This window comes from Notolepis coatsorum, assembly GCF_963971535.1.
Source record: "Notolepis coatsorum genome assembly, chromosome: 8".
Classification (NCBI taxonomy): Eukaryota; Metazoa; Chordata; class Actinopteri; order Aulopiformes; family Paralepididae; genus Notolepis; species Notolepis coatsorum.
Window position 1 is genome coordinate 36,927,898 of NC_140172.1, and position 19,724 is coordinate 36,947,621.

General features: G+C 44.9%; 1 protein-coding gene across 1 annotated transcript; it reads right to left on the bottom strand.

Moving 5' to 3' along the window:
* Positions 1-318: 318 nt before the first annotated feature.
* Positions 319-19,491, bottom strand: grxcr2 (glutaredoxin and cysteine rich domain containing 2; the record flags this gene model as incomplete). The annotated part of the gene is made up of 5 exons (XM_084319637.1): positions 319-495; positions 3,080-3,298; positions 10,099-10,208; positions 11,127-11,313; positions 19,435-19,491. The coding sequence occupies 5 exons, from the start codon at positions 19,489-19,491 to the stop codon at positions 319-321; spliced, it is 750 nt and encodes a 249-aa protein (XP_084175763.1).
* Positions 19,492-19,724: the final 233 nt, after the last annotated feature.

The window sequence follows — 19,724 nt, forward strand, 5'->3', positions numbered from 1 at the left end:
ACATCCGACCGAAAACTGTTTTTGGATTACACTACAGCGATGTTGCAAAATAGAGATAACCCTGACAGATGGAAAGACAGGCACAAAGAATGCACACATGTGAGCACAGATATGTACACAACACGCACACACATACATACACATGTATGCACACACTGGATGTACACACACAGACATATACACATGTGTTCGTGCACACACACACACACACACACACACACACACACACACACACACAACCATACACACAAATACATAAGTATACTCTCACTGATTATCTGTCTCTCTCTGCCAGGCATGGGTGTTAGCCAGGCAGTGCTATTTGCCGGTGCAGGCCTGGCACTTCTCAAGGCCATGGGGGAAACAGGCCTGGCAGCGCAGATCGCTGATGGACTCATTGAAACGGTTGACCAGCGTGGACAGCTTGCTGCCGTGGCACAGGGAGCAGAGAGTGGAGCCCGACCCACCACAATGCTGGCAGCTGACCACCTCGTCCTAGAGATACAAGAAAACACAATGGAGAGAGGGGAGGCAGAGACCGGGGGGGAGGGAGGGGGTGGAGAGAGATGAGAGAAAGGATGAAAGGGGGGAGTAAGAGGGGATTGTGAGGAGAACATAAGGGGAGGGGGGTGAGGATAGAGATAAAGGGAGGGGGGGGGGGTATGGGCACGTGAAAAAGAGGGAGAGAGAGAGAGAAAGAGATGTCAAAAGCAGCCCACTGAGACAGTTTTATGCCACAACCCGTGTCTAATTAATGGGATGCTGAATGTAGATGTCATTAGTGATGAATCCATCTACTGTGTGCAGCAGGGAGCATCAGGTTCAGTATGTTGCAGGAAGCATCAGGTTCAGTATGTTGCAGGAAGCATCAGGTTCATGTTGTGGCAGTAAGCATCAGGTTCAGTATGTTGCAGTAAGCATCAGGTTCAGTATGTGGCAGTAAGCATCAGGTTCAGTATGTTGCAGTAAGCATCAGGTTCAGTATGTTGCAGTAAGCATCAGGTTCAGTATGTTGCAGTAAGCATCAGGTTCATGTTGTGGCAGTAAGCATCAGGTTCAGTATGTTGCAGGAAGCATCAGGTTCAGTATGTTGCAGGAAGCATCAGGTTCAGTATGTTGCAAGAAGCACCAGGTTCAGTATGTGGCAGTGGCAGTAAGCATCAGGTTCAGTATGTTGCAGGAAGCATCAGGTTCAGTATGTTGCAGGAAGCATCAGGTTCAGTATGTTGCAGGAAGCATCAGGTTCAGTATGTTGCAGGAAGCATCAGGTTCAGTATGTTGCAGTAAGCATCAGGTTCAGTATGTGGCAGTAAGCATCAGGTTCAGTATGTGGCAGGAAGCATCAGGTTCAGTATGTTGCAGTAAGCATCAGGTTCAGTATGTGGCAGTAAGCATCAGGTTCAGTATGTGGCAGGAAGCATCAGGTTCAGTATGTTGCAGTAAGCATCAGGTTCAGTATGTTGCAGGAAGCATCAGGTTCAGTATGTTGCAGGAAGCATCAGGTTCAGTATGTGGCAGTAAGCATCAGGTTCAGTATGTTGCAGGAAGCATCGGGTTCAGTATGTGGCAGTAAGCATCAGGTTCAGTATGTTGCAGGAAGCATCAGGTTCAGTATGTTGCAGGAAGCATCAGGTTCAGTATGTGGCAGGAAGCATCAGGTTCAGTATGTTGCAGTAAGCATCAGGTTCAGTATGTGGCAGTAAGCATCAGGTTCAGTATGTGGCAGGAAGCATCAGGTTCAGTATGTTGCAGTAAGCATCAGGTTCAGTATGTTGCAGGAAGCATCAGGTTCAGTATGTTGCAGGAAGCATCAGGTTCAGTATGTGGCAGTAAGCATCAGGTTCAGTATGTTGCAGGAAGCATCGGGTTCAGTATGTGGCAGTAAGCATCAGGTTCAGTATGTTGCAGGAAGCATCAGGTTCAGTATGTTGCAGGAAGCATCAGGTTCAGTATGTTGCAGTAAGCATCAGGTTCAGTATGTTGCAGGAAGCATCAGGTTCAGTATGTGGCAGGACGCATCAGGTTCAGTATGTTGCAGTAATCATCAGGTTCAGTATGTGGCAGTAAGCATCAGGTTCAGTATGTTGCAGGAAGCATCAGGTTCAGTATGTTGCAATAAGCATCAGGTTCAGTATGTGGCAGTAAGCATCAGGTTCAGTATGTGGCAGGAAGCATCAGGTTCAGTATGTGGCAGTAAGCATCAGGTTCAGTATGTGGCAGGAAGCATCAGGTTCAGTATGTTGCAGGAAGCATCAGTTTCAGTATGTTGCAGTAAGCATCAGGTTCAGTATGTTGCAGGAAGCATCAGGTTCAGTATGTTGCAGGAAGCATCAGGTTCAGTATGTGGCAGGAAGCATCAGGTTCAGTATGTTGCAGGAAGCATCAGTTTCAGTATGTTGCAGTAAGCATCAGGTTCAGTATGTTGCAGGAAGCATCAGGTTCAGTATGTTGCAGGAAGCATCAGGTTCAGTATGTTGCAGGAAGCATCAGGTTCAGTATGTTGCAGTAAGCATCAGGTTCAGTATGTTGCAGTAAGCATCAGGTTCAGTATGTTGCAGGAAGCATCAGGTTCAGTATGTTGCAGGAAGCATCAGGTTCAGTATGTTGCAGGAAGCATCAGGTTCAGTATGTTGCAGGATGCGTGCGTGCGTGCGTGTGTGCGTGCGTGCATGAGTACGTGAGTGTGTGTGTGTGTGTGTGTGTGTGCGTGTGCGTGTGCGTGTGTGTATGTGTGTGTGTGTTTGAGAGAGGTGAGGAAGAAGGATAGAAAGAGAGAGGGAATAATAACAGTAATCAGCCAGGGGTGTTGTGGAATATCCTCACAGGCGTTTAAGTGGAGGCCAGATGAAAAGAAAATAACTGCAGACTCATCAGAATCCATTCACAGTTGAAAGATAACGCAGGGACACTGGGGTTAGAGGGAGAGAGAGAGAGAGAGAGAGAGAGAGAGAGAGAGAGAGAGAGAGAGAGAGAGAGAGACAGAGAGAGAGAGAGAGAGAGAGAGAGAGAGAGAGAGAGAGGAGGGGATGCAAGTGAGGTGGGAAACAATGGGGAAAAGAAGGCCCATTACCTTGTCCACTGTCCCAGCCATCGCCTTCTCCCCCTCCTTGCCACAGAGAGCTTTAGCCTTCCTCCTGCTGCCCCTCTCCCTGGCCTGGGGCTGATGACAGTCCTCGAGGCCCACAGAGGGTGCTGCTGTGTGGTGTCTCAGGCTGGCCTCAGCCTTCCTCTGTGGTGCTCTAATGATGCGCAGGTTGCTGGTGTAGATGATGATCTTGCCGAAGTCCAGCACCTGAGACTGGGGTGAAAGGAAGACGGTAGAGTCATGGTGATGTTTGGGGTCATACTGTGTGATCGGGGGTGCGAATGAAAGATGCACTCAGTAGAACGTAGACCTCCGCCAAGGCTTTAACAATCTCCCCACTTTGTCATCACTTTCACATGCAACATTTTACTGGGTAGATGACAGAAACAAGAGTTGCCAATATTGCCCGTCTCAACAGACCCAGGCTATACATCCATATGGTGGCGCTAGGGGGAAAGGCACTGGGTCACCAGAATCAACAGCTTTCTCCCTCTATGGGTCATGAATATTAACAGCCGATTTGATGACAAACTTTTTGAGATATCTTGCTCTCAGTCTGGCCTGATGGTAACACTAGAGGAAAGGTCAAGGAGTGAACGAAATCAATAGGTTTGTTACATTAGGGGTCATGACTCGTGAATGTTCACAGCATGCTTTGTGACTGTACGACTAAAGGGTCAAGAGATGCACTCATCTGAAAGTGTTGACCTGGTGGTGGCACTAGATAAAAGGTCATGGGGTCACCAAAATCAATAGGTTTCCTCCTCTTGGGGCCATGAATGTGCACAGCAAATGGTATGGCAATCCAGCCATTTTGAGATATTTCACCTTTATTTAACCACTTAACCAGAACAAATTCATATTTACAATGGTGCCCTGGCAAAATGCACAGGATAGGGGGCAGGGGGTAAAAAAAATACAAAGTTAAAACAGAACAAGATTAAAACAAGTTAAAACATTGTAAGACAAGAGTAGTTGCACGTGTCAGTATGAATGTCCATGATAATATCCTTGAAAGCTGATTTGGAAATGATTGACCAATTACTGAATGTGTTTTGGGGATTTCCAGCAGGATGAGATTTGTAGACAGCAGGTGCTACACTGTCTCATTCACAGACTTACAGACTTCCTCAGACGGGCGTGATTACATAACCTACTTGGGAGAAGTAACAAACAACAACAACAAATGCAAAAGACAGACATCACAGAAAAGCACTAGTCGTTATAGTCAAGTCAAGTAGAGAACAGCTCTCAAAGTCACAATATTGGTGATCCATTCCTCTCAGATCAAAAACACGAGCCTAAGGATCACCAATCTGATCCTTATTAATGGCCAGTAAACAAATCTTGGAGTGTAATATAATAATAATAATAATAATAATAATAATAATAATAATAGCTTCTATTTGTAATGCGCTTTACAGTTGCAGGGCAAATCTCAAAGCGCTACAGTTAAAAGAACTTAAAAACTAGCGAGAATAAAGGAAAGAAAGAATATAAAAATAGGCAAGACTAAACATAGAATAACATAGAGAAACATAGAATAAATAAAACTGTTAAAAGAAATTGGTAAAAGAACATCAAATGTGTGAAGCAAAAAATTTGATAAAAAGTCAACAGAAGGCTCTACTAAAAAGGTGCGTTTTGAGGCCTTTCTTGAAAGCATCCACAGTCTGTGGTGCTCTCAGGTAGTCAGGGAGAGCATTCCACAGACTGGGAGCGGAAGAGCAAAAAGCCCGATCTCCCATAGTGCAGAGATTGGTCCTTGGGCGCTGGAGGAGGTTTGCCTGGCCAGAGCGGAGATGTCGAGAGGAGGAGTGAGGGGTGATGAGTTCTGTAGAGGCATTTGTGAGTGTACAGGTTCTTTCTTCATATCTAAACCCTGTCTCTCAATTAACCGCACAAAAGTTGTAATCGCTAAACATAATTTGACTAGCTAAACCCCCACCACAAGACGCTGTTTCCATAGCAATGGAGTTTAGTGAAACAGGCCAATTGGTTGTGTGATGTCACATGCGCTTGTTGTGAGGGGCTACGTGGCACTGGCACAGAATGAGCGAGTGCCAGGAAAGTCCTACGACATGAACGTGAACTTTGTCTACTTGGGTAGAAGCAAGATGGCCGCTGTTGCACCTGTTCTCATGTAGGGGAGAGTGGGGTGAGTAGTGCCAAGGGGCATGTAGTTCCACCCCTGTTATCTAGAAAACCATAGAAGAAGTTGGTCATGTGACAACATATTTTTGAAGAGGCATCCATTTCACTCAACCTGCAGAGAATGGAGACACCTGGCTTGAGAGGTAAGCACATTTAAGTTCAAAAAACAGTTTGTTGTCCTCCAAAGTAAAATGTGTATGATCAAGGTTTTTTTATTGCTGTGTTTGAACAATTATAGACAACTTTGAAAACAGTTCACACATGTTTTAGTGCTTTAGTAAGCTACACCATGAGTCTATACAGTTAGCATGATGCTAGCTCAAAACAGCTGGGGGATGCATTTTTTCAAAATGGTAGGCTTGGGGTGATTTGTGCCAAAGGGCCTGGGTTAAGTTGTGCCAGATATTCTCTTTGTTAAGTTGCCCCAACTTATTTTATTAACTATATTACTTTATTGTATTTTATTGTTATTGTACATTGCATTCTTGCATTTGATCACTAAAACTATGTGATATTCTTAATTTTAGACCAAAATCCATCATGCCACACAGATATACAAACGGAAGACAGACAGGGTTTCAACTCCTCTTGAGAAGTTGGAAAGAGCAGTGAAAGGGGTGCAACAGGGGAAGACTATGCGTCAGGTTGGAAAGGAGACGAAGATCTGCAGGATGCTTTTACCGCTTTTGAGATTAAAATGATCTGTTTTACGTAAAATTATCAATGGCACAATTTACCCCAGTGTATTATCTCTAATGTCACAACTTACTTGCCACTTTTTTTTCTAAAGCTATATTTCTGAAACAGTTTATTTAAGATCCAAAGTGATTGTCCCCAGGGATGTACAACATCCTAAACTATATGTACATATTTTAGTTGGGGGCATTACTGTAAGCCCCTTGCTTTAAAGGCACTTTAAGTCAAAAGTGGCACTGCTCACCCCACTCTCCCCTACGCCTACATCTACAAGGAACGGACTAAGACACTTTAGTCCACAGAAGGAAACACCATAATGCCATGCAACATTAAAAAACGTTTTTCCTCTTTTGTGTCTTTGAGCACAAAGGTGCTTCGGACTACACAGGAGTATTTACCGACCCACGAAGGAGATATTAAGCTGGCAAAGCGATGTAGCTGCTGACCCCTTGTCAATTTGGTGCACTAAAGCCGGTGCCACAGAAGTGCGATAAGATAACTTTCTCATTGGTTGAGCGGTATTGTCATAGATACTGTATATAACACTAGATGGCTCAAGGCGGAGTCTCCTGCATAGTTCACCGGCGGCCATCTTGCTTGAGTGGACTACTGCTTTAAGGTGATGATCTGCACAAACAAAAATACTCTTAACTCCGCTGAAATCTTGACGGATTTACAAACGGTTTGGTTTATTACAAGCATTAACGTGGCTATGATTCTTCTTGTGTGACGGATCATACTGGGTCTGCGTTGTGTTTGATGTTAAATGAGAATGTCCCGAGGGGGAGTCGAACAGGGGGCTCCCGCGCCGTGGGCGACGACACAGGCCGCTGCACTAAGAAATGAATTCACTCCTAACTACCGTACCTATGCGTCTGTTAACCCTGTTATGGGGAAGTGAGTTTAATTTACCAGCCCGCACTGCCACAGTCACTCGTCAACACACCTGTTTCCGTGACTGTGGACATACCCACGGGCTTCCCCGTTACACTTGGAAGAATCTTTTTTCTTTTCATATGAAAGTCCATTATAAGTAGGCAGTATGTATGATGAACTACATCTCTGACGTTTTTAACAAACCAAACGGTTGAACATTTTGCAAGCTATGGTTAATTCAATAGTACATGCACCATAGACATGTTATGACTTATGAGTGGGCGTGCTCCACCCATGCAAAATGGCCGCCATGTGGCAACGTTGGTCTCCGTTGGCCAGCAGCGCGGGTGAGTCATCTAGTGATATATATCTATGGGTTTTGTTGCTCGTCATTCCCCCATGTAATAGCCATACTACTTTCAGCGAGCCCCACGGTTGATGCTTTAATTATCAAAGGATTTGTCTCAGTGTCTATTCTTAGTCGTTATAACTTGTTCCGCTCCAACGGGGCATGAATTAGGCATCAGTTATTCAGCATCCATCATCAATTGTTCATGTTTTTTTTTTTTTTTTTTTTTTTACATGTCTTATTTCCTTAGACTTACGGCACTCTGTGCGGTTTATCACAGAAAATATCATCTACTGTTTTATGAGCAGCTGTGATAGTTTACAGCCTGTGATTAATTCGAAAAGCTTTTAATAAAAAATTTCCAAAGAGACGGTTCAAAGTTAAATATTCTCTTTCTGTTTCCACATCTCTCTCTCTCTCTCTCTCTCTCTCTCTCTCTCTCTCTCTCTCTCTCTCTCTCTCTCTCTCAACACGACAGGACTACTGTACCAATAAATGATCATCATGCACATGCTACTCTCACTTGAATATGTACATATTCAATTGTTGTTGTTCTATTATGTTACATCACCACACTGCTGCCGTGGGGGTATAGCATAGAAGACATTACTTCTCCTCTCTTCTCTTCATCTCTCTGACCATCCAAGTTCAGATTAACAGGCCTTTAGAATGAGCCATATCCACATAACAGAAAGATCTGGTCCAAATATGGCTCCAGGTCGGCACTGCTGGCTCCACCTTTATGGGGCCCTAATCAGAATTGGACCTGCGTTCGTTACGTTGGGACTCAAATCTTAATTAATGGATTTTAACCTCCGCTTTTTCTTCTTTCTTCTTTCTTTCTTCTTCTTTTTAAATTTTTCGTTTTTTATTTATTTATTTTACATGAAAAATATATATCATAATGTGATATATATCAGAATGTCACAGTACTATGTTGTGTTTACAGTAATTTTAAAGTCACACACGAACACAGACACAACACAGTCTAGTCGAGATGAGGAGGGGTCACCGTCCGTCATACATTATCAGGAAATGAATCAATCATGCAAAAAAGAGAGAGAGAGACTCGCTCACACTCACCCATCAAGGTTTATTTACCATAATGCTATTTGACAAATGTCACTCAAGGGGAAAAAAGTGTTTTTTTATTGCATGATTTTTGTTATGTCACAGACACTGACATATATTGTTGCACAGTGTAATTGGATGAAATGTCAACCTTGCCATGGATTGCCTTGGCAGTTTCTCTTTGGACTCAGCTGTAGCTGGTGTTTGTATACACGGAGGTGGGCAGAGCAAATAAACAGTCAGGAGCTGCTATGGTGTTGCCATGGAGACGACAGAAATCTTCACGAAAGCCTAAATGATGACCGCTGAGCGACACAATTTCTTTCAAGAGAGACAGTTGTCAAAAGTGTCAAGCGCTCATAGCATAAATCAGCTTCTAGTAACTGATGTTTGGCGTATACCCCAGCTGCATGTTTGGGTTAGTCACAGATAGGACATGCGCTTATATTGGACACCGATCCTAACCTTCGATCTTCACCACATGCCTGTCAACACATAAGCCCTCCTAAGTCAAAATCATAGACTAATTTTAACACCACCGCCCCCACTAAAAAAATGTTTTACCTTCTACATGAGAACATTTTATGAATACTCTTTTTTTAAAGTGGTGCCCAGCAAGACACTCACACCTAGGAGAAGCCCTGTAGTACAACCACAATATGTTACTGTCTGCTGCAGTGTGTTTGTGGTACAGTGACTTTAAAAGAGAGAAGAGTGACATTATCACTTCCCCCCCACCCAGATGTTCCCAGTTGGTCTGGACATTTTAACCAGTGACCCTCCGGTAATACATCTGTTCCTCTAACATTTAGGCCCTCCAATTATTACTCCATTTTACTTATTTATTTAATTTTATATATATATACAGTATATATTTTTTTAGAGCAACAGTTAACCTGAAACCTTGTTTACTTGTAGACGGTAGACGGCGAGTCGGATGTCATTGTTTTTTAAATAAGAGATGACTGAAATCTGTCAGCGCCAACGGTGGCGGCAGTGGCAGAGCGTACTGTGGTGATGACGGCAGAGCGGACTGTGGTGGTGACGGCAGAGCGGACTGTGGTGGTGACGGCAGAGCGGACTGTGGTGGTGACGGCAGAGCGGACTGTGGTGGTGACGGCAGAGCGGACTGTGGTGGTGACGGCAGAGCGGACTGTGGTGATGACGGCAGAGCGTACTGTGGTGGTGACGGCAGAGGTGTGGTGGTGACGGCAGAGGTGTGGTGATGACGGCAGAGCGGACTGTGGTGGTGACGGCAGAGCGGACTGTGGTGCCGTGGTGACGGCAGAGGTGTGGTGGTGACGGCAGAGGTGTGGTGATGACGGCAGAGCGGACTGTGGTGGTGACGGCAGTGGCAGAGAGTACTGTGGTGATGACGGCAGAGCGGACTGTGGTGGTGACGGCAGAGCGGACTGTGGTGGTGACGGCAGAGCGGACTGTGGTGGTGACGGCAGATGTGTGGTGGTGACGGCAGAGCGGACTGTGGTGGTGACGGCAGAATACTGGGTTTATTTGTCTATTTTATGTGTATCTGCCAATGTCATGGTCTATTTAGCTGCTGCCTACTTTATTTTACTTCCATTTTATGTCTGCACTTTATGCATTGCTCTTGATCTGCCAATCTTGTGCACATTTTGTGCCTATGTCTTTTTTACTGCTGTGAAGCACTTTGAGCTGCAATTCTTGTATGAAAGGTGCTATATACGAATAACGTGTATTCTTATCATACTATTATTATTGTAGGTCGCCTTTTAAAGCCATCATGAATGCTTCACATCTATGACACACTATTAAACAACTATTAAAATAAACATAACAAACACTTGACATGTGCGCACAAGACAGAACCACCACTCTCACAACTTACATTGGCGTCTCCTTCTGTCACTTCACCCTGGGCCACAGTGGGTCTGTAGCCACTCACCCCCCTGTACACGTTTATCCGTTGGGCAATGAGCCCTGTCTGAGGGTACGAACCTAGGTACAGAACAAAGTGTATTGTCAAGGCGTTATTTATCAAGACACTCTTACATGAAGCACAAATGGATTGAAGATAGTGTCATCCACAGTGTCCCAATCACCCAGAACTATTCCAAAGACTTAAAAGAAAATACCCATATTTAAAAACGACATACAAAAAAAAAGACATACTCGTTTTATACAAATAATTATTTTACAAAAACAAATAAGACGCATGTAATTTTTTATTATTATTATTTTTTTTACAAATGACTGAACATGTTTATTGGGTGACCCTGAGGTATTCTACAAAGGTGCCCAATTAGAATTTCGATGCAGTAGTCAACCTGCTTCTTTATCAATATTCTGGATTTAAAAACGCCAATGACCTAGAACTATTTCATTTACACATCTTTGAGCAGAGTTTTTTACTTGTAGACGTTACTAGTTACATTACTCGTTACTTACATAGCGCTGCTGGCGGGACAAAACCTCAAAACTCCATTTAAATCTTTTATTTTTTTTTATATAAATCAACTCCGTAGATCATCCTCCATATGTGTGTGTGGGTTTTACAAAGTTTAAACAATGGGAAAGCATTAAACCGATCATCTGTCTAAACCTCCTAACTCTATTCACCCTCAAATCTGTATTCGTTTTTTTCATCTGCTGAAAAGTTGGGTTTTTGGAGTTATGAGGTTTTGTCCCGCCAGCAGCGATAGGTAACATCTCCTTGTCGATATACCCAGCGACAAGCTTCTTCAGACCTTCTGACTCACAGGGTTACGATGTAACTAATTATATTAGTAACTGTGATATAATGACTATTTTGGAAATTGTAAAGCCTTACTTTACTCGTTACTGGGAAAGTAATACAATGACAGTAACACGTTACTATGTAATGCGTTACTGCCGAACACTGTTAATAACACACACCTTGTTTGTCGCCACTGTGTGCCTCTTCAAACCCACAGAGCTGCTCCATCTCCAGGTGGCTGGGGGGGTTTTTACGGTGGATGAAGCTGTGAGGATACTTCTCCTCTGGGCTGTCCAGCTCCTGGCCATCCTCATACACATGCTTCAGCACCCGGCCACTGTAAGACGACGCCAACTTGAATCTCACCTATGGGGTTGATGAGATGGGCAAGCTGAATTGAATCGCCCTTTTATATGTTCAAAAAGTTAGATAGTAATCATCGTAGCAACAATTCAGCAATGATTGGAGGTCTGGAGATCACCATCTGAAGACGTGACCAGGCCTGGACTGGCCATCTGGCATACCGGGCATTTGCCCGGTGGGCCGACGCATATTTGGGCCGTTATGATTTGATTAAAAAAAATTATAAAAAAAATTATAATAATAATTGTAACTTTTTATTTTTTTTTTGTCAACGACCGGCCCACTACTAAGCTGGGACAGCGGCCCATTGGTACTGACTGACACTGGGCTGGCCCAATCACATATCTTACTAAGCACCCCCCCGCCAGTTGTGCAGGTACATGACTGAGAGGGGGGCTGGTACATGACTGAGATGGGGCTGTGGTACATGACTGAGATGGGGCTGTGGTACATGACTGAGAGGGGGCTGTGGTACATGACTGAGATGGGGCTGTGGTACATGACTGAGAGGGGGCTGGTACATGACTGAGAGGGGGCTGTGGTACATGACTGAGAGGGGGCTGGTATACAGGACTGAGAGGGGGGCTGGTATACATGACTGAGAGGGGGCTGGCTGGTACATGACTGAGGGGCTGGCTGGTACATGACTGAGAGGGGGCTGGTACATGATTGAGAGGGGGCTGGTACCATGTATTGGTACTGACTAACACTGGGCTGGCACAATCACATCTCTTACTAAGCACCCCCCGCCAGTCGTGTGGTACATGACTGAGATGGGGCTGTGGTACAAGACTGAGAGGGGGCTGTGGTACATGACTGAGAGGGGGCTGTGGTACAAGACTGAGAGGGGGCTGTGGTACATGACTGAGATGGGGCTGTGGTACATGACTGAGAGGTGGCTGGTACATTTACATTTACATTTACATTTAGTCATTTAGCTGACGCTTTTATCCAAAGCGACTTACAAGTTCTGTACGACAAGCCATCAGGAACAGCACAACTCTATCAGCTGAGTAACAATGTTCATCAAAGTGTTGAGTGCTACAGTGTAGGTTAGTTTATTAGGACAAGTACATGACAGTATGGTTAGTTAGGGTTAGATTTTTTTTTTTTTTTTTTTTTTTTTTTTAATTCAGATAATGGTTGAAGAAGTGAGTCTTTAGTCGACGGCGAAAGATTGGACGTGTTTCGGCTGTCCTAACTGGGGTGGGTAGTTCATTCCACCATTGTGGGGCAAGGACTGAGAATAGGCGACTTCTCTTTGATGACCCTCCCGGAGCTTGGATAGGAGTAGGTCTGAGGCGGCCAGAAGATGCAGAGCGTAGGGGTCTTGAGGGTGTGTAGTTAGAGACCATTGACCGGAGGTAGGCGGGAGCAGTTCCCTTTGCCGCACGGTATGCTAGGTCAAGGGCCGTGAAGCGGATTCGTGCAGCAATGGGGAGCCAGTGCAGGTCCCTAAGAAGTGGGGTGACATGGGCCGACTTCGGTAGGTTTGAGATCAGGCGGGCCGCTGCGTTCTGAATGAGTTGAAGAGGCTTAGTGGCAGTGGCCGGGAGGCCAGCGAGCAGTGCGTTGCAGTAGTCGAGGCGGGAGATGACTGTTGATTGGACGAGGAGTTGGGTGGCTTCTTTTGTCAGGAAGGGGCGTATCCTTCTGACGTTGCTCAGGAGGAATCGGCAGGTTCTGGTTGTCGCTGCGATGTGAGCAGAGAAGTTCAACTGGTCGTCGAGGACAACACCAAGGTTCTTGGCGGTCGGGGACGCGGTCACAGCTGCATTCTCGACTGTGATGGAAAGGTCGGTCAGGGGGGAGGATTTGGCCGGCAGGTGGAGCAATTCTGTTTTGCTTAGGTTCAGTTTGAGGTGGTTGGTCGTCATCCAGGCGGAGATGTCGGACAGACAGGCCGAGATCCGCTCAGAGACGTGGATATCTGAGGGAGGGAAGGAGAGGAAGAGTTGAGTATCGTCGGCATAACAGTGGTAGGAGAAGCCATGAGACGTGATAATGTTACCCAGTGATTTAGTGTAGAGGGAGAAGAGAAGGGGTCCTAAAACCGAGCCCTGGGGGACACCCGTCCGCAGGGGGCGGGTGGCCGACAGGGTCCCTCTCCATGACACTTGGTAGGAGCGGTCATTGAGGTATGATGACAACCATGTCAGCGCAGAGCCAGCCACTCCCATTCCTGCGAGGGCCGCGAGGAGGATCTGGTGGTTGACTGTGTCGAAGGCTGCAGATAGATCTAGGAGAATCAGGACAGAGGAGAGGCCTTTCGCTTTTGCTAAGTGAAGTGCCTCTGTGACCGCAATGAGGGCTGTCTCTGTGGAGTGACCAGTCCTGAAGCCTGACTGATTAGGGTCTAGGAGGTCATTCTGTAAGAGATAAGCAGTAAGTTGGTTGGATACAGCACGTTCAAGTGTTTTAGAAAGGAAGGAGAGAAGAGAGACAGGACGGTAGTTGCCTATGACGGTAGGGTTCAGGGATGGTTTTTTTATGAGGGGCGTGACTCTGGCTTGTTTTAGGGAGGTGGGGACCACCCCCGAGTTGAGTGAGGAGTTGATGGTTGCAGTTAGGAATGGGAGGATGTCTGGTGCTATGGACTGGAGGAGTGGGGAAGGTAGCCGGTCCAGCTGGCATGTAGTCGGACGGTTCGACGTTACCAGTGTCAGGGTCTCAGCTTCTGTAATGGGAGAGAAAGATGACAGAGTGAAGGATGAGGTTCTCGATTCAGCATTTGGAATGGGTGGGGGTTGGGAGAAGGAGCTGCGGATGTTCTCCACTTTTTCCTCAAAGAAGATCGCAAAGTCTTCGGCAGAGAAAGATGAGGGAGGGGGGGGTGGGGGGGGAGTGAGGAGGGAGGACATGGTAGCATGCAGTTTGCGAAGATTCTTGGCAGAGGCCTCGATCCTATGGTGAAAGAAAGAAGCTTTGGCATTAGTAATGGTTTTGGAGAATGTTAACAAGAGGTTGTGATATGTGTCGATGTCAGCAGTGAGGCGTGACTTTCTATACTTCCTTTCAGCTGCTCTCAGGACCTGTCTTTGTTCTCTCACTGGATCTGTCAGCCATGGACTGGGTGGGGAACGGCGGGCAGGTTTCTCAACGAGGGGACAGAGCTTGTCGAAGGAGTTTGCAAGGGCTGAGAGGAGGGTGGAGGTTGCCATCTCTGTGGAGAGAGCAGAGAAGGTGTCACTCAAAGGTAGAGTGGATAGTATGTCAGAGGAGAGGGTGGAGGGGGATAGGGAGGGCAGGTTGCGTCTGAGTGAGACGGTTTGAGTTGGGGTGAAGACCTTTCGGTTAAGCATGAGAGTTAGTGAGAAGGATATGAAGGAATGGTCAGATACATGTAGGGGAGTTACCGTGGTGTTAATGATGCTGGAGTTACGTGAAAATATGAGATCCAAGGAGTTGCCTGCTTTGTGGGTGGGAGGCATGGCAGTGGGAGTCAGGTCAAATGATTGTAGGAGGGAGACTACTATGACTGACTGAGATGAGTCAGGCAGATTGAAGTCGCCCAATAGAAGGAGAGGGGTACCATCTTCCGGTAAGGAGCTTAGAAGCATGTCCAGCTCATCTGTGAAGTGATCGAGCGGACCTGGAGGGCGGTAGAGTGTAACAATGGTGAGATTGAAAGGATTAGAGACAGATACTGCATGATATTCAAAAGAGGAGAGTGACAGTGCTGGGAGGGGTGTTACGTTTGTAGTCCATGAAGGAGATGTCATGAGGCCAGTGCCTCCACCCCGCCTGGAAGGTCGAGGTGTGTGAGTGAAGTTATAGTTTGTAGATAATGCTGCAGGTGTTGATGAGTTATTGGGGGTTATCCAGGTCTCAGTTAAAGCCAGGAGCTGCAGATTTTGACTATGGGCGTAGGCAGTAATGAAGTCAGCTTTCTTGACTGCTGATTGACAATTCCATAGGCCTCCCTGTACTGTGACAGGTGTATTAGTGGCTGTAGGAGGGTAGGATAGATTAGCCGGGTTGCTAGCAAACTGCCGTGGGTGGGTTGAGTCTGTTCTGGGGGAGCAGATTGTGGATATGAGACACATTGTGGTGTCAAGAGTGGCAGGGAGGAAGTAGAGAAATAGCAGAGTGGGAGGGAAAGGGAGATTTTTCAGAGTGGAGTGTAAAATAGGATTATGATGTACTTAGCACTGGGTGGATCCCTGGATCCCTCTGCAGAGAACTCCAGGAAAACTCCTCTTTGTCCCTCTTCGTTTCTCGACGCTTCGCTGACGCTAAGCCAGCAGGCCTTTAAATCCCTATCACTAATTAGTGCTTTCTAACACCTGGCCCTTAATGGGTCACTTAAGGAAACAAAATGGCCGCTTTAAACACGCCCCTTAATCAAGTCAGCTGGTCAAGTCAGCAATCAAGTCTCAGTTTAAAGATATTACTAAATTACTTAAAATGTCTTAATCAAGTCAGCTGGTCAAGTCAGCAATCAAGTCTCAGTTTAAAGATATTACTAAATTACTTAAAATGTCTTACCCTGATGCAGTGTAAGTCTCTCAGTGAATGAGCTGTCCTTCCACAACAGAATGTAGTACAGAGTGATTCCAGGAGAGGCTGAGGTTCTGCTTTTAAGCAGTGACAGGGCTCTGAGATCACACTCAGTACACAAGTGCTGTCTTTAAGCAGGAAGCAGCTTTTAATGGGGCACTTAAGGAAACAAAATGGCCGCTTTAAACACGCCCCTTAATCAAGTCAGCTGGTCAAGTCAGCAATCAAGTCTCAGTTTAAAGATATTACTAAATGACTTAAAATGTCTTACCCTGATGCAGTGTAAGTCTCTCAGTGAATGAGCTGTCCTTCCACAACAGAATGTAGTACAGAGTGATTCCAGGAGAGGCTGAGGTTCTGCTTTTAAGCAGTGACAGGGCTCTGAGATCACACTCAGTACACAAGTGCTGTCTTTAAGCAGGAAGCAGCTTTTAATGGGGCACTTAAGGAAACCAAATGGCCGCTTTAAACACGCCCCTTAATCAAGTCAGCTGGTCAAGTCAGCAATCAAGTCTCAGTTTAAAGATATTACTAAATTACTTAAAATGTCTTAATCAAGTCAGCTGGTCAAGTCAGCAATCAAGTCTCAGTTTAAAGATATTACTAAATTACTTAAAATGTCTTACCCTGATGCAGTGTAAGTCTCTCAGTGAATGAGCTGTCCTTCCACAACAGAATGTAGTACAGAGTGATTCCAGGAGAGGCTGAGGTTCTGCTTTTAAGCAGTGACAGGGCTCTGAGATCACACTCAGTACACAAGTGCTGTCTTTAAGCAGGAAGCAGCTTTTAATGGGGCACTTAAGGAAACAAAATGGCCGCTTTAAACACGCCCCTTAATCAAGTCAGCTGGTCAAGTCAGCAATCAAGTCTCAGTTTAAAGATATTACTAAATGACTTAAAATGTCTTACCCTGATGCAGTGTAAGTCTCTCAGTGAATGAGCTGTCCTTCCACAACAGAATGTAGTACAGAGTGGTACATGACTGAGAGGGGGGCTGGTACATGACTGAGAGGGGGCTGGTACATGACTGAGAGGGGGCTGGTATACATGACTGAGAGGGGGCTGGTACATGACTGAGAGGGGGCTGGTATACAGGACTGAGAGGGGGCTGGTACATGACTGAGAGGGGGCTGGTACATGACTGAGAGGGGACTGGTATACATGACTGAGAGGAGGCTGGTACATGACTGAGAGGGGGCTGGCTGGTACAAACATGACTGAGAGGGGGCTGGTACATGACTGAGAGGGGTCTGGTACCATGTATTGTGCATCATTGTAGGTCAAACCATTAAAAAGTTAATTTCCACAGCAGCCATTTTGGATTTTGGTCTCTCACAAATTTCCCCCGCCTTTTTAAAAAATACACCCCGGCTAAATGTCTTTGTTAACCCTCCTAGATGACAAATCCATTGAGAAACGAAGTACCACAGATGACCCAACTACTAGGTCCATATCGTATCATCATAATATTATTTAAAGAATCATTAGGATAAGGGTTCCCTTGATAAATATGCATGAAAAAGCTGTATAATATACAACACCTGTAGCTCAACTGCAAAAACTGCTTTTTTGATTTGATTAGATTTGTATTTGGAAATTAAAAACACATCATAAAAACAAATTATCTTGACCAATTTGTATTCCTGAGGATATCACCTAAAAGCATTCATTAAAACACTTATTTCCAAGGTGGTCCTCGATGGAAGACATAAAAACACAGCACATATAGCTTACTCAACTGCACATTTTTGCTCAACTGCAAAAATGTATGCCTACTTATGTATTAGCCTACAGGGAAAAACACATTCACAACAGGCAGCAAAGTTTATTTTCAGCCAAGTATGGTAATAAGGTAACTATTAGGATATATATGGTATGGATTACTTACTCTTATAACTTATTACTATCTGTGGTAGCTCTAGTCTCCACCTACACAAATTGTTTTTGTGCGGTCCATTGATCATGCACCTTCACATGGTAGGCACATTAACTGTAGGTCAAACTCCCCAAACAAACAAGCACACCATTGATTTAATTGCCATATAAATCACATACAAAGATCTAACTATTACTCCTCTCTGAACATGAATATAAAACAAGAATGTGATCTATTAACTGTGTAAACCTTATGCAATATTCATCATTGATATTTGAATACTTGAAATCTGTATGAACTGAGTAGTTAGTATCAAATGAAATAAGATGGAACAGCTCCATGCATTCATTGAATAAACAACTATTTGCTCATTACCAGTATGGTATTGTTTAAATTGTACAGCTTTTTGCACATCTTTGTCAGGGAATTCCAACAATTCTGGAACTGAATGTACCAGTTAATTGTAATCATCTCTCTCTCCTTATGTCTAGTCAAGCCAGGTTGTGGAGGAGAGAGACAGGGATGAACAGGCTATAGACTACTTTGCCCATCTATGATGCAGGTGTTTTTACATCACCACCCAAAACAATATTCAGCCAAGAGTGAGTGAGTACACTGGTCCACTTGCACTGGTACACTTGTCCATGGCACTTACTACCCAGCTTTGTAGTGGTTTGGGGGAATAGTACAGTAGGTACGCATATTTAAGGGGACCGCAAGGATGGTGTACTGGTGGGTGGTGTCCGACCGATTATGGTGGGCCGGTCTGGGCCAAAAATGCCAGGGCCGATTTTTGGTCCCAGTCCAGCCCTGGACGTGACCTGAGTGATTTACAACTTGTAAAATGAGGCCCAGGGCTGTGGAGAGTGATAGAAAATGGTAGTCTTTAGTTTGAAAAAAGGAACTATCCACGACAAGTTCTTCATAACTAAATACTTCATGTGCTGTATTCTTTTCATGACCCATGTTATCCAAGAGTCTGGCAAAGGAAAAGACAACCGTACTGTAGATACACTGTAGATGACACTATCCTCAACATATACAGCCACACTTTGATGGATTGGCAGGATTATTTGGTATGTATGTTCTACAGATCCAGCAGGTTTCATGCCACTAATTCAATATTTGTATTTACTGTATAAACTGTACCATGTATCATGTAACAGGCCATATCGACAAGCACCAGTCACTTCAGAAATGGTTGGGCTATTTAAAATGTAATAATTTAATCAAGGGATATTGTTTTGGGGATTTATAGCGCCCGCTATTAATTTACCACAATGCTAAATATGCTGCAAGTGACATTTTTGCTGTTGACAGTATGCAGACATTTCATCCCCTTTCAAATATCACCTTTATCATCACACTTGCCTCAACAAGGGTGAGGTGAAATTCAATAAAAATGGGGGGCGTGTAGCTCATGTTCTTGTCTTGAAGACTTTAATCCCAAAATCTATATTGTGTAATCAGATTATCTCCTGATATCACTTACCAATAGTTTGAAAAGTCTTCATCATGACCCCGTTCTCTAAAATACAACAAAATCTCTTTAGCCAACAAAATAACACTAATCATATTCCAATTGACTTTTACTTTCATGCCAGCAATTATTTGTAGGAGTACAGTGTGTGTCACATTAATGGAGTGGTGGATATCCTACGTTTACCTATACCTACCTACACCTAATCTCCATGCATACTGTAAATAAACCACAGAGGTCAAATGAAACAGGCCAATCAATAACTCACCTTTCTGGGCTTGGTGCCCTCATAGCGCTGGTTCAGTTTCCTCTGGAGCTCGTCCATGGCGTGTGGTGGTGGAGGAGAAGAGGCAGTCCGTCAGAGACGCTCTTTACCTGGGGCAGGGACCTCACCTCAGAGTCTGGCTATAGCTGCTGGGTGGGTGGTGGATGGGTGGGTGGTGGATGGATGGATGAAGCTGGTTCAATTGGAATGGCTCCTTGTTGTTTGGCTGGTGTGATGAAAGGCTGTAGCTTCTGTGCGGATTGCCTGCTGAGTCGGAGTGCACCTGCTGTTTC